General features: G+C 43.3%; 1 protein-coding gene across 5 annotated transcripts in view; it reads left to right on the forward strand.

Moving 5' to 3' along the window:
* lama5 (laminin, alpha 5) overlaps positions 1-26032 on the forward strand; it is a 348173-nt gene that overhangs the window by 283404 nt on the left and 38737 nt on the right. For all 5 annotated transcript variants that reach the window (XM_061273125.1, XM_061273122.1, XM_061273123.1 and 2 more), the window contains 7 exons: positions 6151-6330; positions 7620-7759; positions 7830-7989; positions 21296-21429; positions 21507-21672; positions 21738-21872; positions 23803-23954. In XM_061273125.1, coding sequence (XP_061129109.1) covers positions 6151-6330; positions 7620-7759; positions 7830-7989; positions 21296-21429; positions 21507-21672; positions 21738-21872; positions 23803-23954 — 1067 coding nt within the window. The remainder of the gene's footprint in view (positions 1-6150; positions 6331-7619; positions 7760-7829; positions 7990-21295; positions 21430-21506; positions 21673-21737; positions 21873-23802; positions 23955-26032) is intronic.

The following is a 26032-nucleotide window of genomic DNA, read 5'->3' on the forward strand; positions in this document are numbered from 1 at the left end:
TTCATAACCTTTAACTCGAAATCTGCACCCTTCTTGGAGTTAATCCAAGTCTCAGATATAGCTACAGTATTGAATATTTTCTTAAAATGGTATAAGTACTCCTTAATGTGTTGAAAATTGGTGTAAAGTCTTCTGCGATTAAAATGGATAATTGACAGTCCTTGATTTACATTGATTTTGGCATTAAATTGGTCATCTGTATAATAACCACAATTGCTGTTTACATTCTTAAAGAAGTTGCTATCAGGGTCAATGTTATATTCAAATCCATGCATGTTATGTTCAGTGAGTTCAACTATATCAGAAGAGTCTATTGCCTTTTCAGTCCACAGTCATTTTCACAGGTAGCCAGTCCATAAATAGACAGCATTGTTACCTTGTGTAGTTGTCGTCTGATTGTCACTGATACTTGTTCAAATCTTCTATACTTCTGACAACCATCCCTCTGGATTCCTCTGGCGTTCCGTTCAGCTTTATATAAACTTTGCAGTTTGCTGTCCATGTGGATTGGATCTTTCTGTTCTTTCTTAACAAACGAGCTTTCTTGCCGATTTCCGCGTTCTTTTTGGTCAAGTGCTCATTCAGGTAAACGTCGGATCCTCTCAGTATTTTCTTTTGTTTTAACAGTGCCGTTTTATGTTTTCAGTTTGCAAATCTCAGTATTACAGCAGGTTTGTCGCTTGTCCTTCTCTGTGGGCGTGGGTGACAGGCCTCTATGCTACGCCCGTCCAATTCCATGCCCTTGGACAGGAAAAAGGCTGTCACCTGTTGTTCGGCCTGGTTGTCTCATCAAAACCCGCCACCGCCCAGGCAAATGACCGGGGTTTAATCGCAAGTCCAGTGACAATTATGTCGTTCATTCGTGTACTCTTCGAGGTCCGACACTCGATTTTCGGGATGTGCAATTGTTTTCTCCTTCTCATATAGTTGTAGTCCTAGCGTTCTAACTTCTTCAACCAAGTCGAGAATTGTTTTCTGCTCCAGTCTGACCGCCTCCATCTCCGCAGTCACAAAATTGAGCGCTTCCTTAAGCTCTTTTTCCACTTTCGTCAGCATGGTAAAAAGGTGGTAAAAAGAGTGTCCAACAGAGTTTCAACACTGGCTCAGAGGCGCCGTGATGACAGAGCGTCCAATCTAGGCAGAAAATACTGCTCTAAGCGTATTTTCGTTTCACTCTTGAGATCCTTTGTTTTGTTAATTCCTCTCCACGTTTGTTTCTTTGGCTCTTGAAAGCTGCTGCGTGGTGAGCGTTAGCTGTGTGGTGAGCGTTAGCTGTGTGGCGAGCGTTAGCTGCGTCGCGAGCGTTAGCTGCGTCGCGAGCGTTAGCTGCGTGGCGAGCGTTAGCTGCGTGGCGAGCGTTAGCTGCGTGGCGAGCGTTAGATGCGTGGCGAGCGTTAGATGCGTGGCGAGCGTTAGATGCGTGGCGAGCGTTAGCTGTGTGCCGATTTATTTGATGGCTGATGGCTTTGTAGTCCGGTTGATATGCGGTAAGGTTGAGTTTCATGCAGGCGTTGAGGCTCTCATCAGTTAGACATGACCTTAGGTTGGTCTTGATGTGTTTGAGATGAGAGAAGGACTGCTCACATGTATAGGTAGATCCGAACATGGTCAATACAGCAACGCTCGCTGCAGTGTGTGATATGTGACTGGAAGCGCATTCCATGTTTTCACAATCAACTCATCTGCATGTGGAAGTAACTTCATTCCTGTCCACTTGTGTTGGCTGGCCAGTTCTGCTTGCTGTCATACAAGTTTCTCCAACTCTTCATTAAGCGACTTCAACTTATTCACCCACATGTCAGCGGCCTTCAGATCAGCAATTTCAAGCTCAAACTCTCCGACAGACACACCAGGGATGTAACTCAGTTCCACTGCATCCAGTACGCACACGTGTGAATGAGTGATGAATTGAAAAAGACGAGTGTGCTCACGAAACGCTCCAAAACGTGTTTTGAACGACTGCAGGAGATTAGATGTCAAGCTAACTAGCTGCTGAATATCAACATGTTGAAAGGGGTCTTTGGCTGTGGAGGCAACTTTAAATTCCCTCAGTTTTTCAAAGTGCAGTAAACGGCCTGTCTCAATATCCGCAACGAAGAGAGAGCTCAAGCTTATTCTCGAATGCAGACACAGCTTGTTGAAGGGATGCGACTGTATTCCCAATGCCTTGCATTTTCACGTTGAGTTGGTTTAGATGGGCAGTCATGTCCACAAGGTAGTAAAACTTCAGAAGCCACTCGGCGTTGGTTAGCTCAGGATGCTCAGCACCTTTCATTTCGAGAAAAGTCAGGATTTCGCTCAGGCAAGCCGCGAAACGGCACCCTCCCTCTTGACAACCACCGGACATTGCTGTGCAGAACCAGACCAGGGTAGGCCTTTCCAACTTCATTCAGCAGTGTTTTATAGTGCCGATCATGTAACGCTCTGGTAACAATGAAGTTGGACACCTAAATCACCAGCGACATCACCTCACCTAGTTGCTCGCCACACATTTGCGCACAAAGCGCCTCCTGATGCAGAATGCAGTGAAGACTGAGGATAGGTCTGTTTTCATGTTGACGAAGAAGCGCCACGAATCCTCAGTTTTCCCCTACCATACATGGAGCGCCATCGGTACACAGAGAAATGAGTTTATCCATAGGTAGATTTTTCCCCTGGGCAAACTCCATGAACGCCTTGAATAAATCCTCCCCTCTCGTTGATCCCTTCATTGGCAAAACAGCAAGACTTTACTCATGCAGCGTGTCACCGGCAACATATCTTGCAATCACACTGAATTGGGATACATGGCTCATGTCTGTTGATTCATCCAAAATGAGGGAGAAGTAGACTGCTGTGTTTATGTCACTCACTTGTGCTTCCTCCACTTGATTTGCCTTCATAGTGGCCCAATCATGAACGGTTCTTGCTGACAGTCATGTATTTTATCCATTTAATACGGGTGTAACGATACATCGATACACATCGATTAATCGATATAATGCTCTACGATTTATTGGCATCGATGCTAAACGTAAACATCGATTTATATCGCCGTGTTTGACCTCGGACATTAGACGCGACTTTATTTTGAAATCCAGTTCATTGTTGCTTGCTTCCTCTTTCCGGGAGCGCACTGCGCGTGTTGTGTTGTGAGCAGAGCACGCACGTGAAAGGGGAGTCGACAACTAGTACGCGGCTCCGGGGCTGGTGCAATGGCTAGTGTCCAAAAAGACGAGGAAATTTGCTCCCCTTTAGGCTTCAAATCATTCGTTTGGAAGCACTTTGGATTCCAAAGAAAAGATGGCTCAACGGACAAGACACGTGCAGTTTGTAAATCCTGCCATGCGGTGATCTAATATTCAGGGAGCACAAATCTCGCCGCACATTTAAAGAAAAAACACAACATCAAAGTTTAGTGTTAAAATAAGCACTTTGTATACTACAATACTCTTGTTATTTCCTAAATAAAGAGTTTGCAGTACCTTGTTGATTTTGCGTATGAATTGTTATAAATCAGGTTATTGTTCTATATTTTTTATTTAAAAAAAAAAAAAAAAAAAAAAATCGATCGTAGAGCACTATATCGCGATATATCGTGAATGAATCGCAGCAGGCTTTAAGATATCGGCAAATATCGTATCGTAGTTCTTTGAATCGATGATATATCGTATCGTGACAAAACCCGCGATTTACACCCCTACCATTTAATTATCTTTATCCCTGAAGTCGTCAAAAGGTTCATTAGCACATCGAGCATAAATGTTTTTAAATACTCGCCATCAGTGAATGGCTTTCCGTTCCTCACTATTGCTAATGCGCCAGCAAAACTAGCTGAATCAAACTCACCTTGTCTAGTCCATACACGGAGTTGCTGTTGACTAGCTTGGACCTTCCTTTGGAGCTCTTCACACGCATTCTTTCTGCTGTCCCCAGCTGGGTATTTGGTTGCAAATGTCACAAGTCGTGTCTCAAAGTGGCGCTTAATATTGGAGCGTTTCATTGATGCAATATTGTCATTGCATATGAGGCACATAGCAGAGCCTCCTCTCTCCACAAATGCAAATTATTCGGTCCACTCACTCTGAAATGTTCGGTAACTGTCATCTTTTTTTCTCTTCACCATCAGCGAGGCAGGCACGTAGCGTGGGGAAGTGCGAAAAGCGAAGTCGTGGTCAAGTGTCCTCTAACTAGCAACAGGTGTGCGTGATTTGGCCAGATTGGAGGGGTGTGGTCATGCGTGTGTGACAGGAGTATTGTCCAATAAAAATTGCGCTTTTTTGTCCGACCTGGCGTCACCCTTCTGTACACCGAAAAGCAGTTGGGATTGGCTGATATGATGCAACCGTGGATTTCAGCGGTAGAAAACAGATGGGATGGATTGCAAACGTGATCGTATTTTATATTTTGAAAGCTAATTTAACATTTTGATTTCAGTAGATCTATTTTTTACTTTGATAATATAACAAAACTATTGGACTTCAATTGAGTAAACAGATTTGTCCGCGAGCCAGACGCAGTCACCAAAAGAGCCATGTATGGCTCGCGAGCCATAGGTTCCCGACCCCTGCGCTACACGTTTGCCACGCAAGCAACATGGTGCATTCACGGTACTTTCATATCATCGGGAATTTGTGAACACACCTCACCGTTCAGCACATTAATCGTGTCTCTTCGCTAATAACATTTTAAAAATGTAGAGAAGCCAACATTGAAATCACTACTCAATTTTGATTACCGTTTTTTTCCGTGTATAATGCGCCCCCATGTATAATACGCACCCTAAAAATGGCATGTTGATGCTGGAAAAAAGCCTGTACCCATGTATAATACGCACCCAGACTTTGACTCCTACTTAAGTCCGTGAACGTAAAATTATTTCAGAAAAAAGATCATCTTTGAGAACAACCGGATGTTCTGCCGGTCAGTATCACTGCGCATGCGCTAGCATACTCAATAGCGAAGAAATGTTTCGGATTTGTGTAGGGTACATTGTGACAGCAAACGAGCAGGTGATCTAGCAAGCGTCTGATACGAGAGCATTGTGTTCGTATGGAGTGTGTTTGAAGTGAACAGCAGAGAAGAAAGCACATCTGTAATGGCGGCCTCCGTATGATATCCGGATTTAAAAAAAAAAAAGAAAAAAAAATTGAGAATTGTTTTATTGTTTTTTTTGTACCCATGTATAATGCGCACCCCAGATTTTAGGACAATAAATTAGCTAAATTTTGCGCATTATACCTGGAAAAAAACGGTAATTACCCACCCCTAGTTTGTATATTTATTATCTTTTATTTTGCAAGATTTTACTCTGCAGCCAGGTCATTACTGTAAATAACTTATCTTACGTGGAAGATTAAAGGTTAAATAAATTAAATCAATACAGCCATCCCTCAGTTATTGCGGTTAATAGGGACCAGAACCGGCCGCAATCAGTGAAAAACATCGTAGTCGTGTCACCCTCTCCTTTTTAACATATGTAATTTTTTTTGTATGTATGATATCAATAAGTGTATATGAAACCATATAAGTGCATGTTATCATTGGAACATTAAAGAATAGTTTCAAACATGTGAATAAACATATTATTATAAATAACATACAGAAAATAATGCATAAATAATATAATTATGATACGTGTGTGTAACATACGTAGATGTAACTAAAGTGTACTTACTGTAAATATATTTTTAGAACTCTTTTATTCTTACAACAGCTTTTCTTTTACAACAAGGTACAAGTGTATATACTATAAGTATGTTTTTAGAACTATTCTATTCTTATTTTATACTTCTTTTATAACAAGAAACTCAACCCCAGACAATAGCTTCTGTTCGTTTGAATTTTTGATTAATATTTTTGAACAATCCGCGATGTACTGAGGCCTCGGTAATTTAACCGCGAAGTAGTGAAGGATGGCTACATGATTTCATGGGCAGTACAGTGCCGTCCGCCTCACAGTTTGGTTTTTGTTTGTTTTATGGTACACTGGAACTTTTCTGTATCACGATAGCAGGCACCAAAATATCTAAAAAACACATATTACATAGCGAGTAGGCCATTTTGCTTCTGAAAGAGCCATTTTCTCACCTATTTCACCCCTACCTTAATGAGGACAAGTGCTACTGAACATGAATGTAACTTTCTGTAACCACTTTTTCCTGCATCCAGGTGAGCGTTCCTGTGAAGTTCAATGGCACATCAGGCATTCAAGTGCGCACTCCGCCCAACCTGGCAGACCTAGCATCCTATACCACCCTCAAATTTTACATCACATTGCCCGAGGCTGTGCGCTCCCGCCGTCAGGAAGATGGCGCCAAGCAGTTTGTCTTCTACCTTGGCAATAGAGATGTAAGCATTCCCATGAAAACACACCCATGCTCTGATTTTAGATTTTCACAGAACAGAACAAGTAGGGTAGCATGCTTAATATCAACCCTACCCCTTTGATAAAATATTAAAAATATTGGATGTAGATTTAAAAGAAAAAACTGAAATAAATTCCCAACTCCAGCAATAAGCATGTTGTAGGCCACATGTGTCAAACTCAAGGCCCCGGGGCCAGATACGGCCCGCCACATGATTTTATGTGGCCCGCGAAGACAAATTGTGCATCAAATTCGTGTCATTACTAGAATTGCAAATCGTCTTCACTTTTAATAATATCTTTTTTTTTTTTTAATATCTGACCAGTTTTTACTCGTCTGATTTGAAAACGAGTTATTTATCAGTTTGTTTTCTAGGTTTTACTGTATATAATATGAGGTGCTCATACATTTATTTGGGTTGACAGTCATAATGGCCCTTCGAAAGAAGCTACGACTACAATGCGGCCCGTGAAAAAAAAGAGTTTGACACCCCTGTTGTAGGCAGTGCACAGCTGCCTCCGACCACCTGTTAAACCAAAGAAGCAGCAGATAAACCAATGAATAAGCAACTCAACCAACAAAGTACTCATGTGGCATACTCACGTCGGAGCTCTGTGTGGCCTAACTGTGGCCTAATTTTCCAAAAATTAAATGATTAATTGTCTCAATATAGATATTGCAAGGAGATTATATTGCCCATACTAAACAGATTAAATACATCCTGATAGATGAAAATAAATGACTAATTGACTCAATACAGATATTGCAATAAGATTATATTGCCCGGAATAAATAGATTAAACACCTCCTGATGGATAAAAATGGGTGGATTTTTCTGCTTAATTCAAAATCCTCAAACGCAATATTACCCAGGATACTGTTTGGGCGAGTGGGGCCATTTGTTGATTTCCCCCTGTAACACTTGACATTCTTGTCTCCCATCCTTATGTGTTGAATTCCGCTGTCTCATGAGTGTTATACACGTCACATCAGACTAATTTTATCAACTGTAATTATGTCGTAGTGGAATTTGTGTTGCTTTGTGAAAGTGGTCACTGTTGCGGTTACAACTTGTCCCTCTGGGTTCTGTCAGAACCGAAATAATTCAGCAGTTTAGCCGAATCTTTGTAAGAAGTGTCCACTCTGAGGGTTGAGGTGTGGCATTGAGTGTCATGGTGCTTTTAACCTGCATGACCAGTAAATGCACTATGTTGTGCCATGGCTCTTATGTGCATGAAAAGAGTCTAGCGTGTTGACTGCTGGTCTTTGTAGTCCTCTAAGGACTTCCTGGGAATGACGCTGGAAGGGAGGAAGCTGCACTGGTACTTTAACATCGGTGGTGAAACGGCACAAGTGTTGATGTCTGAAGATGTCCAGTCCAACGGAAACTTTAATAGTGTGGTCCTGGAGAGGTAGGATACGACACACATGCAGGTATGTGACTTGGTGTTGTTTTACTTGCGCTGTGTTTTTGTTTTGAAGGATCCTGCAGTATGGTCAGATGTCCATGTCTTCGGAGGCTTCTGAAGGCGACCAGAGGGTCACCAAAGCCTATGTGGAGGCGGGAGGAGATCAAGGGCTTCTCAGCCTTTTGACCAATAACACTGTCTTCTATGTGGGGAGGTACCCCAGCACTTTTAAAGTAAGTGTTGACAGAGTAGCCATACAGCAGCAGGTACTTGTGAGGAACACAATCGCACCAAACTCGGTGGACTAAAATAAAGAAAGACGAGGAGGCCGATCAACTCTGTTTGCACACCATTCACTGCGACTACTGCGGCGACAGCTTGTAGGAACCCACTGTGCAGCATGCAGGAAGGCTTTTTATTAAACACGCCCACTTAACAGGTCATCACAGGTGGTTCCAATCACACAATAAATCAAGATGCTGTCATAAGAAAATAACATGATTTAAACATTCTGACAAAACATACAATAGGAAAATGTATAATTGAGAGCATCTCTCAACACCCCCACTTGCTCTCACACTATAACCCTAAAGAAAACATTACCTTGACATTTTAGTCAGAAAACAAGTCCATTTTCCTTTAGTTAGACCCAAACATAAATCCAGCAAATTTTGCCAACTTAAATTTTGTTGCAGGCTAATGACCAATCATTACATCCGCAACCATATGTTCAGTTGGACAGTACACAAGAGACAGTTTACCCTCTGTAACATTGGACCGGATAAAGTGGTATTTAATATCCACATGTTTGCATCGCTGTCTTTGAACAGGATTCTTTGCTAATGCAATCGTGCCTTGGTTGTCTTCAAACACTACAGGTAGCATATACACATGTTTATCAATACCATCTAGCAGTTGTGTGAGGTATAGACATTCTTGGATAGTTGCAGCCAGAGCAATATACTCTGCCTCACAAGTAGACAGTGCTACAGTTGGCTGTCTTTTTGTCTTCCATGACACTAAAGTACCACCCTGGGATAGAGTTACACAATAACCAGTTGTACTACGTCGATCTACATCACCAGCCCAGTTTGCATCACTGTAGGCTTGTATACCCAGGTTTTCATTACTCATTTGGTAGCACAACTTCTTGTCACTAGTACCCTTTAAATATCTTAGCACATGTTTAACTGTACAAAAATGTTCAACAGTAGGTTGATTAAAATACTGTGACAGCTTGCTTACAATAAAACTCAAGTCAGGTCTTGTACATACAGTTAAATAAATAAGACTACCCACTGCTTCTCTGTACATTGAAACATCACTCAGTAACGCAGCATCATCTGTGTAGTTCAGTTTTTGTTCACAAGGTGTCGATCTACCTTTGCAATCTTGCATATTAAACCTATTTAAAATTTTCTCAACATATTTAGCTTGAGACATTGTAACACAGTTACTGGTTTGCTCAAAATTGATGCCCAAGAAATGTTTCAGTTTACCCAAATCCTTCATTTTGAACCTTGCTGTCAGCATGTCTTTTGTGACCTCCATAGCTTCTTCATTACTTGCTGCAATTAATAGGTCATCAACCCATATTATCACAATGACTTTCTCATGTTCTGTCTCTCTTGTGTAAACACAGTGGTCAGCTTGGGTTGGGTAAAATAATTTTCTGTCAAATGATCATGCAACAACTTATTCCAATTTCTACCTGATTGTTTTAACCCATACAATGACTTCTCAATTTTGCATACTAACTTCCTATCTGTTTGAGATCTCTCCTCATACCCTTCTGGTTGTTCCATGTAGATCTCACAGTCTATGGGTGCGTTTAAATATGCGGTTTTCACATCCATTTGGTGTAAAATCAACTTTTCCTGCGCTGCTTTCTGCATCAGAACTCTAACACTGGTCATGTTAGCTGTAGGAGAAAATGTCTCCCCATAATCTACACCCATCTTCTGGCTATATCCCTTAGCAACATATCGGGCCTTGTACTTCTCAGAACCATCAACATCTGTTTTAATGGCATACACCCATCTACCCCCCACTGCTTTCTTGCCCTCTGGCGAATTGGTCAGGGTAAATGTGTTGTTTTCTTTAAGTGAATGCATTTCCTCATCCATGGCTTTAACCCACTCTTTGGCCTTATCTGAGGCTACAGCTCCTGAAAATGACACAGGTATGTTAAACATTACACGATAACAGTAATCAATGTTACTCTGGACTTGATCCGTCTCTTGATCATCAGACACATATTTGGACACATTACAATCTGTGTATCTGTCTGGCTGCCTTCTCTCTCTGGTAGGGTAATGGCTACCATCAGGCTCACGTTTGATTTCAGCTCTTTCTTGTTGTGGTTGGTGGTGGCTGACTTCAGGTTTTTGTTCTCCGAACACAAGATTTGGACTTCTTGGTTTGGTTCTTACAAAGTCATCATCCTCAGATGTGACAGTCTGTGTTTGTTGTTCTACACCTGATTTTGCCACAAACTTTACCAATCTGTGCTTTTGCACTTTCTTACTGACAGGGGAATACACAATGTATGCAGGACTGGTTTTATCATACCCAATAAAAACACATTTTTCACACCTTGGATCAAGCTTTCTCTTGTCTTGTTTATAGGCATAACACTCTGAACCAAACCTTTGCATCCTAGACAAATTTGGTCTTCTTCCTGTCAACATCTGAATGGCTGTCTGCCCTGTTCTTTTGTTAAAACACCTGTTCCGGATCACAGCAGCAGTTTGGACTGCATAGGTCCATAGTTGTTTTGGCAAACCACTATCAATGAGCATACACCTTGCCATGTCAAAAAGTGTTCGCCAATTGCGCTCAGCAGTACCATTTTGATGAGGAGAGTACGGTGCTGATGTCTGATGTTTAATCACATTTTTAGTGAGCAAAGTCTGGTAATATTTACTTGTAAATTCAGTACCATTATCAGATCGGATACATTTTACTTTGCCATATGGGGCTACATCTGCCAGAAACCTTTCTGTAGCTTGAACAGTGTCACTTTTGTTCTTTAAGAAATACACAAAAACAGTGCTGGAAAAATCATCAGTAAATGAAACTGCATATCTGTAACCCTCTTTAGATTCTGGATGGATTGGCCCTGCCAAATCTGTGTGAACTAGTTCTAGAGGGGTCTTAGCCCTCACATCAGGATCTTTGTTCCTGGTTTGGAAAAACTGTCCTTTAGTACACACTTCACAATGTTGAGGTTTGCTTATTGACCCCTTAATTTTCATGCCATCAACAACATTTTGTAATTTCTGAATGTCTTTATAGTTGCAGTGTCCCAGTATCTCATGCCACGTCTGAATATCATGACATCCTTTACACTGATCATCACAATCATCATCATCATTTACTGTATGCAAATAATATAGTCTATCACGTACGTGGATGGGGAATTTCGTACCGTCTTGGTAGATGAGGGCGTTCTTCTCCTCCTTGAAGACCACAGTGGCTCCCCTGGCCGTAGCTGCTTTCACGGATAGGATGTCTTGTGGGTAGGATGGGATGTACAGCGCCTGCCTCAGCGTTGCGTTCAGGTGTCTACCTGTGCTGTCGACCAGGCAGACTTCTGCATCACCTCGGCGCTCCGCGACGCCCTTGCACCGCGTGCCGTCCGCCAGCTCCACGCAGTGTGTCTCGGCCTGGAACCCGTCATCAAACCGCTTGAATTTCGCCAGGTCTGTGATGATGTGCGAGGTAGCCCCGCAGTCAACCATCAGGCCTCTCACGTCGACTCTTGCTGCCCCCTTGCTCACTCGGAAGAAGTACTCATCTCGGTCCTGGTCTTCCGTCACCCCGTGGACCCTCCGTGCGTCGTCCCGGTTGCCGCGCTGCTTCCGCCTGCAGGTCGCGTCCCGGTGTGTGCTGCTCTTGCAATGACTGCACCACAGTTTACGTCGGCAGGCTCTGGCCATGTGGCCCTTCAGGCCGCACTTGAAGCACACCACCTCCGCGGCGCTCCTCTCGGCTCCTCGGTCAGCTGGTCTGTCAGGTCTCGCTCTCCTCTGCCGTACATTCATCACGTTGTCATCTGCTTCAGCCCGCATCTTCTCTGTGTCCTCGTAACTGCGCATTTTTGTCTTGAATCCCGAGAACTGCATCGTCTCATCACGTTGTGTGACATGGATTGCAAATGGTTTAAAGGACTCCGGCAGACCTTTTAACACCATTGCTACCAATAGTCCATCACTTAATACCTCACCGGCATTTCCTAGCGCTGTGATTGCGGTCTCTGCCCGGATCACATACTCGGTCACACTTTCACTCTCAGACTTCTGTAGTGATGTCAGTTCTGTGTAGAGACTTATGATGCGTGGCTTGCCTTTGCCTTGATAGTAGTTTCTTAGGATTTGTAGGGCCCCTCGCCCGTCATCTGCAGCATCGCGCATCACCAGCGACAAATTTTATCATCCAAAAACTGAATGAGTTCTGCATACGCTTCCTCATTCTTTCCAGCGTCTTGCTGTAGTTCGTCTTCTTCCTCGGTTGTGGGCTCGTTTAAGATAACGTCTTTCAAATCCTGCAATTGCAGGTGGCCCAAAAACTTTGCCTCCCATAATTCGTAATTCTTTTCATCACCGTCGAACATTAACCGCGACCAGCGGCTAGCAAAACTGTTCCTCTCTGCAGCCCGTCCGCTCATGGTGCTCACAGCGTGCTATCATCACCAGTACGTCGGTGGGAACATGCGGTGTTGGGTTTACCTGGGCCCATAACCTGTTGACAGAGTAGCCATACAGCAGCAGGTACTTGTGAGGAACACAATCGCACCAAACTCGGTGGGATAAAATAAAGAAAGACGAGGAGGCCGATCAACTCTGTTTGCACACCATTCACTGCGACTACTGCGGCGACAGCTTGTAAGAACCCACTGTGCAGCATGCAGGAAGGCTTTTTATTAAACACGCCCACTTAACAGGTCATCACAGGTGGTTCCAATCACACAATAAATCAAGATGCTGTCATAAGAAAATAACATGATTTAAACATATTCTGACAAAACATACAATAGGAAAATGTATAATTGAGAGCATCTCTCAACAGTAAGTCCAACCACCATCTTAAAAAGTCCCAAGTATACATCAATATATTTCTTTTAAATTATGCTACTGCAGCAAAGACATGGCACTGCCATGGGAAAGTCAGCAGACAAGATTGACTTTGAAATTATGTTCCAGGTCATGTGTATAGAAATAAAACATTATTTTTAATATGTTACTGCAAGCACCCTTACACAATATTATCACTCAATAGAGGCTGGTTATCTCAGTCGGTAGAGCATGAGTCTCTTATTCTCAGGGTTGTGGGTTCGAGCCATACCCTATTGTTAAAAGAAAATGCAAATAAAACAAAGTCGTTAATCGTTTTCTCGCTTTTTATTTGTCCCACTTATCAGTTTTCAGTTTTTTCGCTTACTGTTTTTCCGGCTTATCGTTTTCTCTCTTACCGTTTTTCGCGCTTATCATTTTTCCCGTTTATGGTTTTCCGCGCTTACCGTTTTTAGCGCTTACCGTTTTTCGCATTTTTTGTTTTTCGCGCTTAACGTAAGGGGCATTTGCCTTCACACGCAATTTCTCCAGAAATTGCATTTGTAGTTGTGTGAAGGCGAAGGCCTACACACTATTGTTATTCCTGTCCTTAATTAGTGTGAAGGTGAAGACCTTCACACTATTGTTATTGTCGTTTTTCACTTTTAATTTCTACATATTTCAACCGATTCAACTCGTTCCAACTTTCAACTGTTCATCTTTTGCCTACCTATTCCACACCTTCCCACTTACCAAAAATTCCACATTTTCACATTTAAAATTTGCGCAAAATTTCACAAAATTTCCTATTTCACTTATTTCTACATTTTTCAACCGATTCAACCCATTCCAAAGCATTTATTTACATCCTTACAGTTTGAAATTCACATCATTCAGCACATTCAAATCACACTGGGGACATTCCCAAAATTGCCAAATTAAAAATTTCACGTTTTCACGTTTAAAATTTGCACAAAATCTTGCAAAATTTCCTTTTGCACTTCTAATTTCTACATTTTTCAACCGATTCAACTCGATCCAACTTTCAACTGTTCATCTTTTGCCTACCTATTCCACACCTTCCCACTTACCAATCAATTTTGAAATTCACCCCAAATTTTCCAGAAATTTTATTTTTCCCTTCTCATTTCTACATTTTTCAACCGATTCAACCCAATCCAACTTTATTCACTTTGTTCACCTTATGCTTACCATATTCACCTCCTTCACCCCCACTTCCACTATGCTTACACAATTCAACCCTTGACCCCCACTTCCAGTGTGGCGGCCATCTTGGATTGACCCTGAAGTGCCCCCAATGAACTCAGAATGAACTGAAAGTGCTCCAAATCAAACCGGAAGTGACCCCAAATATACCGGAAGTTAACTCAGCTAAACCGGAAGTGCCCTATATGAAACCAGAAGTGACCTAAATGAAACCGGAAGTGACCCAAATCCAACCGGAAGTGACCCAAGTGAACCGCAAAGGACCTTTTCAAACCGGAAGTGACCCGAGATAAACCGGAAGTGCCCTGAATTACACCAGAAGTGCCACAAATAAATTGGAAGTTACTCGAACTTCTACAATTTTTCAACATTTTAACCCCAAAAATGAATCTTCTGAACATGTATATTTCATCTGAAGCCGTATGTTTCCTTTCGTTCCAAATTTAAAAAAACGTTGGCACAATTTTTGTTTTTACATTCCCATTTACTCTCTAAGGGGATTTAACATTAGCTCTAAGTTCGACATTTTTCAACCGATTCAAGCGATTTCAATTTTGAAATTTACCCCAAATTCTCCAAAATTTCATTTTTCACTCATAATTTCTGTATTTTTTAACCGATTCTACCTGTTCCAACTTATAACTGTTCATCTTTTGCCTACCTATTTGATAAATTCACACTTACAAAATTCCGCATTTTCAATTTTGAAATTCACAAGTTTTCCCTTCTCATTTCCACATTTTTCAACCAATTCAACCCGTTCCAACTTTAAACATCATTCTGCAGCATTCCCCAAGTAGCTCTTCAATGTCTTCGCCTTCACACGCAATTTATACAGGAATTGCATTTTCTAGTTATTTTTCTACTTATTCTGCCCACTTTTTTTACACTTATCGCATACTTACCGATTCACTCCGTTCCACTTTTAATAATAATAATAATAATAATAATTCATTATATTTGTATAGCGCTTTTCAAGAACCCAAAAACGCTTACAGGGAACAATGCAAAGACATACATGGGGGGGGGGGGGTTGAACAATCGGATAAACTTAAGAGGAGGAAACCAGTTATGGGTAGGGGAGGTCATAAGCTTGGGAGAAGAGGTATGTTTTTAGACGGGACTTAAATATGGGAAGTGTGGGTGAGTCACAGACAGACTGGGGGAGAGAGTTCCAGAGTCGGGGTGATGTGCAGGAGAAGGCTCTGTCACCGAAGGATTTGAGTTTGGATTTTGGGACTGTCAGACGTGAAGTACTGGAGGATCGGAGGGGACGGTTGGGGCAGTAGGGGACAAGGAGGTCGGATAGGTAAGTGGGAGCCAGGTGGTGAAGGGCTTTGAAGGTGAGGAGGAGTATCTTGAAGATGATACGGCTCAGTGGCATAGTGGTAGAGTGTCCGCCCTGAGACCGGAAGGTTGTGGGTTCAAACCCTGGCCGGGTCATACCAAAGACTATAAAAATGGGACCCATTGCCTCCCTGCTTGGCACTCAGCATTAAGGGTTGGAATTGGGGGGTTAGATCACCAACTGATTCCCGAGCGCGGCACCGCTGCTGCTCACTGCTCCCCTCTCCCCCAGGGGATGGATTAAAATCACACGGGGATGGGTTAAATGCAGAGGTCAAATTTCACCACACCCAGGTGTGTGTGTGACGATCATTGGGACTTTAATCTTTAATCTTTAATCTTCATGGGGAGCCAGTGAAGAGAGTGGAGAACAGGAGTGATGTGTTCACGGGACCGGGTGTGGGTAAGGAGGCGGGCAGCAGAGTTTTGGACTAGTTGAAGTCTATGGAGTGAGTGAGCAGTGATTCCAGTGAGAAGGGAGTTGCAGTAGTCAAGCCGGGATGAGATGAAGGCGTGGATGAGAGATTCAGCGGCAGGGAGAGAAAGGCAGTGCCGGATTTTAGCGATGCGTCGGAGGTGGAAGTAGGAGGTCTTGACAACTGAGCTAACATGAGGTTGAAAGGACAGTGTGGGGTCAAAAATAATGCCAAGATTGCGTGCCAGAGGGGAAGGAGTGATGTTTGAGGAGTCAATGGTGAGTGTGATGGATCCAGTTTTATTAAGGGAGGATTTAGTGCCTATGAGGAGGAGCTCTGTTTTGTCACTGTTGAGTTTGAGAAAGTTGTGGGTCAGCCATGCTTTTATTGTAGAGATGCAGGTTTCAAAATGAGTGAGGGAAGGGTTACGGGTTGGTGTCGTACGTATATAGATCTGGGTGTCATCAGCGTAGCAGTGGAAGTCCAGATTGAGTTTGCGGATGACGGTACCAAGGGGAAAGAGGTAGCAGATGAATAGGAGGGGGCCAAGAACTGAGCCTTGGGGGACCCCTTGTGTAACTGGGGAGAGGATGGATGTGTGACCGGAGAGAGAGATGAAATGGTTTCTGTTGGTGAGGTAGGAGGTGAGCCAGTCGAGTGCAGTGCCCTCAACACCTAGTTGGCGCAGCCTTTGGAGGAGGATGGAATGGTTCACAGTGTCAAAGGCTGCGCTAAGGTCAAGTAGTAGTAGGATGTTGAGGGCACCAGAGTCTGCAGAAATGAGGAGATCGTTGGTGACTATAACTAGAGCTGTTTCAGTGCTGTGAAGTGGGCGGAATCCGGACTGGAAGGGTTCATAGAGGTTGTTGGACTGGAGATGGGTGTGGAGTTGGGCGGAGACAATGCGTTCAAGGGTTTTGGAAAGGAATGAAAGGTTGGAGATGGGACGGTAGTTGGAGAGGTTGAGTGGGTCCAAGGTGGGCTTTTTGAGAATGGGGGTGATGGCTGCAAGTTTATAGACAGCGGGAAAATGGCCAAGGGATAAAGACTGATTAAAAAGGGTGGTGAGGTAGGGGAGGAGGACAGGGAGGCAGGCCTTAGTTAAGGTCGTTGGAAGAGGGTCAAGAGAGCCGGTGGTTGTCTTGGATGAGGTAATGATGTCTAGGATAGTGGAGGAGTCAACAAGGGAGAAGGCAGTGAGAGAGGGAAAGGGCGGGCGGTCAGGAAGTGGGGGCAGGAGGGCAGGGGAGGAGGAGTTATTGATGGTGTCGGTCAGAGAACTGTTGATTTGGGCGATTTTGTTGTTGAAGTTGACAAGGAAGGAGTTACAGAGGGCGGGTGAGGAGGGTGGGTTGGTGACCGGTGGCGGGAGCAATTTGTTGATGGTGGAGAAGAGTATGCGGGGGTTTCGGTTGGTGTTATTAATGAGAGATGAGAAGTAAGCAGATTTGGCAGCAAGAAGAGCGTCACGGTAGGAGGAGATGTGTTGTTCAAAGGTTTCGGCATGGACGGTGAGGCGGGTTCTTTTGTAGAGGCGTTCCAGTTGACGGCCAGTTTGTTTCATGGTGCGGAGTTCCGGTGTGTACCAAGGGGCAGAGTTAGTGAATGTAACAGAGGAAGTTTCCCAGGGGGCTAGGGAATCAAGGGAGTCAGAAAGGATGTTGTTGAGCGTGGTGGCAAGGTCATCACGGGAGGAAGAAGTGGGGTCGGAGGGAAGAGCAGAGGATAAGAGCTGGCAAAGCGTGATTGGGTTTACAGTCTTGATGTTGCGGTAGGAGATGGTGCGCTTTGTGGATTTATGAGGCGAGGGTAGAGGGGCGGAGAAGAGGATGCAGAGATGATCTGACAGTGGAAAGGTGAGACGACGGGGGTTGGATGTGAGTGGAAAGGAGGAGCATACTATATCCAGGGTGTGGCCTTTGGTGTGGGTGGGGAAGTTGATGTGCTGGGTGGGATGAAAGCATTCCAGAACGGAGATGAAGTCAGATGTCAGTGGAGCAGTTGGCTGGTCGATGTGGATGTTGAAATCACCGATTAGTAGGAGGCGATAGGAGACTGAGGATACGATGGTGAGAAGTTCAGAGAGTTCAGAGAGAAAAGACGGATGTGACTTGGGGGGGCGGTAGATAAGAACAGCAGTAGTAGAGTTGGGGAGGGAAAAAGCGAGATATTCAAAGGATGAAATAGATGGGAGGTTGAGGTCCAATTCAGTGATTGATAGGGACCGCTTATGGAAGACAGCGATACCACCTCCTCGCCCAGAGAGGCGGGGTTTGGCGATGTAGCTGTAGTTAGACGGAGTGGCTTGGTTGAGAGAAAAATAGTCCAGAGGCTGTTGCCATGTTTCACAGAGAAGGAGCAGATCCAAATTATTGTCCAATATTAGTTCGAAAATAACTAGTGATTTGTTGGAGAGGGAGCGAGAGTTCAGCAGTGCAAGGGAGATGGATGAAGGAGCGGGGGTGGGGGAGCGGAGATTGTTGAAGTTCACAGTACGGAAGGTGGGGGTGACGGGGGGGCGAGAGTTAGTCCAGAAAGAGGGGATGGGTGAGCCATCAGGGAAATGTCGTTTAAAAGATAGTCCGGAGCTACGGTGGATGTAGCGGCGACGGCGGAGGATCCCAGCCTTGCTGGCAGCTGAGGCGGCAGCAGCAGGGAGACGGTGATTATTGTTGAAATGATGAAGATCAGCAGCAGTGTAGACAAATGGACGAGAAGTTAGTGGAATGGAAGCCCGGAGAAGCAGAAGTGATAGTTCATGCAGGAGATGAGACGTGACAGCAGCAGGGAATAATCCAGATAAAATGGTAGAAATGGCTAGTAGCTGGTTAACTAGAAGTTGGTAGGCAGTGAAATGCATGGAAGCAGCAGTGGACCGAGTCGTGATGTTGGTGGAGTGGGTGGTGGTGTTGGTCAATCCCGACTGTACCCGTGCAAACGGCACGCCCCAGTGTGTCATGGCGGCCCACAGCCGAGCCACGACCGGCGAGCTCGCAGCGAGCGGGTGCTCCCCCCGAGGACGCCGGCCAAGTGGCCAGCAAGTTGGGTTGAAGCCGCTTGCCGAGCCAAGAGCAAGCAGCTACAGGCTCAGAGCCGGGAGGTAGTAGGGTCCGGTGGTGGGTTGGCTAGCTGGCTAGCGTAGCTCGTAGTCAGAGGGAGCGGGATCGAAGAGGTGCGAGCAGAGCTCCAGAGATACGCGGTGGGCAGGAGAAAAGGCGAGAAAATAAAAGAAAACAAGAAACGAGCACACTTAAAACGGGAAAACACAAAACAGACGGGGGACAAACAAATAGCGGACACGGTTTTCGGGGTAGAAGCGGCAGTCAACAGTCCAGACGCCAGCGTTGCTCTAACCCGGAAGACAAGAAAAAGGGGTGTGTGCCGCTCCCGTCACTCTGGTTAGGTTGGCCTAACCACTTTTCCACTTTTCACTTATACTAAATATTCATGACACCGTTGCTTACATTTTTTTCATTCAAAAAATGTTCTGTTTTCACAAATTTCCGGCAAATGTTTCCACATTCATTCTTAATGGCAGATTCAACATTTCACATTTACGTCGTTCCAGTTTGAAATTCACATCATTCAAAAAATTCAAATCACATTGGGGACATTCCCAAACTTACCAAATTAAAAAAAATCTCGTTTTCACGTTTAAAATTTGCACAAAATTTCATTTTTCACTTCTAATATCTACATTTTTCAACCGATTCAACTCGTTCCAAATTTCAACTGTTCATCTTTTCCCTACCTATTCCACAACTTCCCACTTACCGAAAATTCCAAATTTTCAATTTAGAAATTCACAACAAATTCTCAAAAATTACAGTTTTTTTCCGTGTATAGTGCGCAAAATTTTACTAATTTATTGTCCTAAAATCCGGGGTGCGCACTATACATGGGTACAAAAAAAAAACGCACCACCGCGCTTCGTGCGCGCACGGGACAGCAAACGAGCAGGTGATCGAGCAAGCGTCTGATACGAGAGCATTGCGTTCGTATGGAGCGTGTTTGAAGTGAACAGCAGCGACGAAAGGAACAAAGCAAAGTGTTGTGAAATAAAATATTACCTGTAATACGCATTTTGTTATTTGCTGATTGAAACTGCTAATTAAACTGTGAATTGAAACTAATAGGAAGAAAACAACTCTCGCTCTTTATATAGCTGACGTGTCTTGCGCATCCGTTCTGCGCAGTCATACTGCCTCCGTATGACGTCCGGTCCGCGATGGAGATTAAAAAACAAACAATATTTGACAATAACACACCATCAAGGATTGCACCATCGCATCAAACGATGTGTCGTCAATTATGAATTTTACTGACTAAGTGTGTTGGGCAGGATGGCTGAATGCGATGCGCGATTGACAACAAACAAGAAGAAAGGTGATTTCAAGTTTTATTTCGAGGAAGATTTGTCATGTCTCGTCCCCAGTTTTGCTATGTGCCTAGGTTGCCATAGTTTCTGTTCGCGTCGCCCCTTCCTTCCTGTGTCACCTCAATCAATGTAACGTGTTTTGTATTTAAGTCCTGTCTGCCCCTCGCTCACCGTCGGATCATTGCATGTGTTACTGTCATGATGTCTGTTTGGTTTCTGTTCCTGTATTTGGTAATGTCACCCTGTCTTTTTGTTCCACGTCTTTGTCGGTCAGTCCTGTTGTTGGTTTTGTTGTACCATGATTTTCTTAAAAAAAAAAAAAAAATTGTACCCATGTATAATGCGCACCCCAGACTTTAGGACAATAAATTAGTTACATTTTGCGCATTATACACGGAAAAAAAAGGTACTACATTTCAACCGATTCAACTATTCCAACTTTCAACTGTTCATCATTTTCCTACCTATTCCACAACTTCCCACTTACTAAAAATTCCAAATTTTCAATTTTGAAATTCACCCCAACTTCCCAAAAAACTCGTTTTACACTTCTCATTTCTATATTTCTCAAGTAATTCAACTCGTTTCAACATCATTCTGCAGCATTCCCTAAGAATTTATTCAGTTTCTTTGCCTTCACACGGAATTTCTCCAGAAATTTTATTTTCTAGTTTTATGTGTTGATCTATTGAGGTCGCTTGAACTGATATTTACTGTTGTTTGATTGTTGTTTGTTTAAACAAATTAGGAAACTGCAAAAAGTAAGGATTACAGAAGAGGACAAATACTTTTTTTCACAGGACTATATTTTCTAATTATATACAGTCATTGTAAGGGAAACAAGCACATACTGCTGTGGAGGTTAGATTGATTACTTATTATTCTGGCAGCCAGTGGTAACACTAAAATTAAGTCACCTTCATAACAACAGAATGTACTTTTTTAGTGATATTCTTCTTAGCACACACCCATACAGGACACCGTGATTAATCTTTACAGCAGTAGCCATAAGGAATGATGATATTTTTGGTATTACTGTATTTAAGATAACTCCTGTGTGATACTCTTTCATTGTTATGACTAAGATTTCTTCATCATATATCTTCTCTTCGTGCAGCCCCCTGACCCGTTAGCCTTGCCGGGTTTCAAGGGCTGCATGGAGTTGGACACGCTCAATGAAGAAGTACTCAGCTTGTACAACTTTGAGCAAATCTTCCATCTGAACACCACACAAGAGAAGCCATGCGGCAGGTGAGAGCTTGCACCTGTCCACTTCACTAACATCCTTTGTCTGGGTGTTAATATGTACTTTTTCATGCCATAAAAAGGTCCAAGTCAGCGCTAACACAGGCCTGGGTGAACGACGCCGCTTATTTTGACGGCACCGGCTTTGCCGAAATCACCTTCAGCGATGAGTCGGCACGCATGCAACGCTTCGAGCAGGAAGTCAAGTTGGTCTCCCACAGAGGGATTTTGTTGCTGCTTCAAAACAGAGTACGTGTTAATCAGATGACCTGTCATGCCGGGACTATGTGATGAGCCCGTATGTCTACAACCAGGACCAGTTCTTGTGTCTGGCCGTGGTCCAAAGCCACCTGAAGGCTTTCTTCAAGTTTGGTGGTGAGATGGAGGAATTTCACCCCAAAGATCCCACCTCCCCACTCCTTAGGGTCAGCGATGCGAATCCCAAAGTAGTATGTATGCTTCTATATTCACTTCCATCTTATTTTCCTCATTTTCAATACTCTTCTGCTGATGTTGATCACGGTGGCCCAATAGGTTTTAGTTTTGGGGACTCTGTTTTGGGTTCCATTTTAAGGAAACATGGTATTTCCTTCCACTGCTATGCAGTTGACTGTCAGAAAGATGTCCAACTGAGCAAAGACAACACTAGTTTACATGGAAAACACTAAGTTGTCTGAGTGATCCCAAACTTTTGATATACAGTCAAACCTCGATTTTCGAACGTCCCGGTTCTCGAACAAATCGGAATTTGAACGAAAAATTAGAGATTTTTTAGCTTCGGTTGTCGAACAAAATTCGGAGGTGGAACCTCGCAAGATGAGAAACCCCGACCACACGGCCCGGATGCCGACTGACTCCATTGGTTATTGTATTTTCGTTACTTTGAGGATTGCCTCATGCCTCCAAAGAAAGCAAGTGGGAGCAGTAAAGCCATCCTAAAACACAAAGACGCTCTTAAAGCAATGCGACAGTGAACGCCCGGCACGCTGCGGTTGCGCGATCGGACAAAATTAAGCTCCCTGCGCACTGAGGTCATTTAGATTTTGGAAAGTACATCAAGACTTTAAAAATATTTTCTTAATTTCAACGTTCGGCTCTGTCACTATAATGCGAACAGCGCGGTGCAGTTGCGCGGTCGGCGGCACGCTACGGTTGTGCGTTCGGCGGTGCGCTGCAGTTGCGCAATCGGACAAAAATGCGCAATTGAAAAAATGCTTGAAAAAGGCGTTTTTTTTTGTCTTGGAACGGATTACATTTTTTTTCCATTTCTAATGGGAAAAATAGATTCGGAATTCGACCGATTCACTTCTCGAACTGCCTTCTGGAACGGATTGGGGTCGAAAACCGAGGTTTGACTGTATGTATTAGGGGTGTAACAATACATCGATACACATCGATTAATCGATATAATGCTCGACGATTTATTGGCATCAATGCTAAAACATCGATTTATATCGCCGTGTTTGACCTCGGACATTAGACGCGACTATTTTGAAATCCAGTTCATTGTTGCTTGCTTCCTCTTTCCGAGCGCAGTGCGCGGCGTGTTGCGTTGTGAGCAGAGCAGGCACGTGAAAGGGGAGTCGACAACTGGTACCCGGCTCCTGGGCTGGTGCTATGGCTAGTGTCCAAAAAGACGAGGAAATTTGCTCCCCTTTAGGCTTCGAGTCATTCGTTCGGAAGCAGTTTGGATTCCAAAGAAAAGATGGCTCAACGGACAAGACACGTGCAGTTTGTAAATCCTGCCATGCGGTGATCAAATATTCAGGGACCACAAATCTCGCCGCACATTTAAAGAAAAAACACGACATCAAAGTTCAGTGTTAAAATAAGCACTTTGTATACTACAATACTCTTGTAATTTCTTAAATAAAGAGTTTGCAGTACCTTGTTGATTTTGCGTATGAATTGTTATAAATCAGGATATTGTTCTATATTTTTTATTTAAAAAATATATATATCGATTGTAGAGCACTATATCGTGATGTATCGTGAATGAATCACAGCAGGCTTATATATCGGCAAACATTGTATCGTGCTTCTTTGTATCGATATGATATCGTATCGTGACAAAACCCGCGATTTACACCCCTAGTATGTATATATCAAAAGATCTGGGTGACCCCAAACTTTTGATATATGGATAAATCCAAAGATCATTTGTCCAACTGAGCAAAAACAGAACACAATAAGACATTTTATGATTAAATTAATTAACATTATTACTGCATGAACACAAAAGTATAAATTGGTGCCGTTGAGTTGGGTGTCATAACTTCAAGTGTGAAATTAACCTGTTCCTATTTGCAGGTGTACTTAACGTATTAGCCAATCGGTTTAAAGCACTCAAATTAATTAATTGATTGTGGAATTGTTTAGTTGGAGATCATCATCCTGCGATCTCCTCCGTATCGAGTGGTGGTGAGGAGCAACCGCATCCAACTCTTCACGCAATTGTTTTCTGAGAACATCCCAGCCTTTGGACGCACATACTTTCTGGGAGGAGTCCCTGAACACAACTTGCCTGACAGGTCAAAAACAATCCCGCGCTTGCGAACACACGCACACTTGTTTTTCATGGGCCAAAGTGAGGTACTATTCTGTCATATTTGCATGTGTGTATGCCACAGCCTTGATTAGTTCAAATAATCACCTTTTCTGTGTATTATTTCGATGTACGTACAGTATTTACTGTTGTTCAACATTTTGTTCTTCTTAAATCATCTCACACCAACTGTAAAAAATACAGGAATCCTGTTCAATTTTGAATTGAGTAATAAAAAGGTGCATTGTCCATAGTTAAATATCGCCTTGTTAAATGGAATTTGAAAGCTTTTCAGTTAACCATTTAATCCAGTGGTCCCCAACCTTTTTTGCGCCACGGACCGGTTACATGTCAGAAATATCTTCGCGGACCGGCATTTATATAAATAAATAATACATTTATATAAATAAATAAGCACTGAGTTTGTTTCTCAGAAACGAGCCGGTCCCATCTAGACGTAATCGGAGACAATGACACCCGAAGTGATTAAGGTTTGTCTTTTATTGCAGGATGCTTGGTCTCCATGTGTTAAAGCAGTTTTGAATGCTTCATTGCCTGGTTAGTTAGCTTGTCGCCACATATTAGCTTTGCGGGCTCGACTGGGGAAACATGTCACGTGACCGGGACGAGTGTCTTGACCTGGATTGATTGATCGTCGATAAAAAAAGAAAATCTGTGCGGCCCGGTACCAAGTGACCCACGGACCGGTACCGGTCCGCGGCCCCGTGGTTGGGGACAACTGCAGTAGAGTACAAGTAGAATAAAGTACAACCAATCTCATTGTCTTGCTCCCGTGACATTTTTTTGTTTTGTTTACCGTAAGTCATGGCAAGCATGTGCCCTATAATGCGGTGCGCTCTGTGTGGCTTAAATACAAAATAGACCTTGCAATTAAGTCTGCGCCTTTCAACCGGAGGTGCTTTTTGGTGCGGAAAATACGGTATATACAGTCGTATGCAAAGGTTTGAGCACCCCTGATCATTTTAATGATTTTTCTTTATAAATCATTGGTTGTTCGGATCGGCAATTTCTGTTAAATACATCATATAGCAGACAAACACCATGATATTTGAGAAGTGAAATTAAGTTTATAGGATTTGCAGAAAGTGTGCAATCATTACTTAAACAAAAGTAGGGAGGTGCATAAATGTGGACACCCCAACAGTAAAATGAAATCAATATTTAGTAGATCCTCCTTTTGCAGAAATAACAGCCTCTAAAGCTTCCAATGAGAGTCTGGATTCTGGTTGAAGGTATTTTTGACCATTCTTCTTGACAGAATATCTCCAGTTCAGTCAGGTTTGATGATTTCCAAGCTTAAAATCACACCACAGAGTTTCAATAATATTCAGGTCTGGGGATTAAGGTGGCCATTCCAGAATGTTGTACTTGTTCCTTTGCATGAATGCCTTAGTAGAATTTGAGCAGTAGTTGGGGTCGTTGTCTTGTTTAAGTGTCCAGCCCCTGTGCAACTTCAACTTTGTCACTGATTTATGAACATTGTTTGCAAGAATCTGCTGATATTGACTGGAATCCACGCAACCTTAAACTTTAACAAGATTGCACTGGCCCCACAGCCCCACAGCATGATGGAACCACCACCAAATTTGACTGTGGGGAGCAAGTGTTTGTCCTGAAATGCTGTGTTCTTCTTCCACCATGCATACCGCCTCTTGTTATGTCCAAATAACTTAATTTTAGTTTCATTAGTCGACAACACCTTATTCCAAAATCAAACTGGCTCGTCTAAATGTGCTTCAGCATACTTCAAGCGACTCTGTTTGTGGCATGTGCGCAGAAAAGGCTTCTGTCCCAGTACTCTCCCATACAGCATCTCCTTGTGCAAAGTGCGCTGACTAGCACAGTGTCACCATCTCCTGCAAGATCCTGTTGTAGGTCTTTGGAGCTGCTCTGTGGGTTGACTTTGACTGATCCCCCCCATCCTTTGCCTCTGCTTATCCGAGATTTTTCTTGGCCTGCCACTCTGGGCCATAACTAGAACTGTGCTTGTGGTCTTCCATTTTCTCACCGTTCCTCACAGTGCCAACTGACAGCTGAAATCTC

This window comes from Syngnathus typhle, linkage group LG2, assembly GCF_033458585.1.
Source record: "Syngnathus typhle isolate RoL2023-S1 ecotype Sweden linkage group LG2, RoL_Styp_1.0, whole genome shotgun sequence".
Lineage (NCBI taxonomy): Eukaryota > Metazoa > Chordata > Actinopteri > Syngnathiformes > Syngnathidae > Syngnathus > Syngnathus typhle.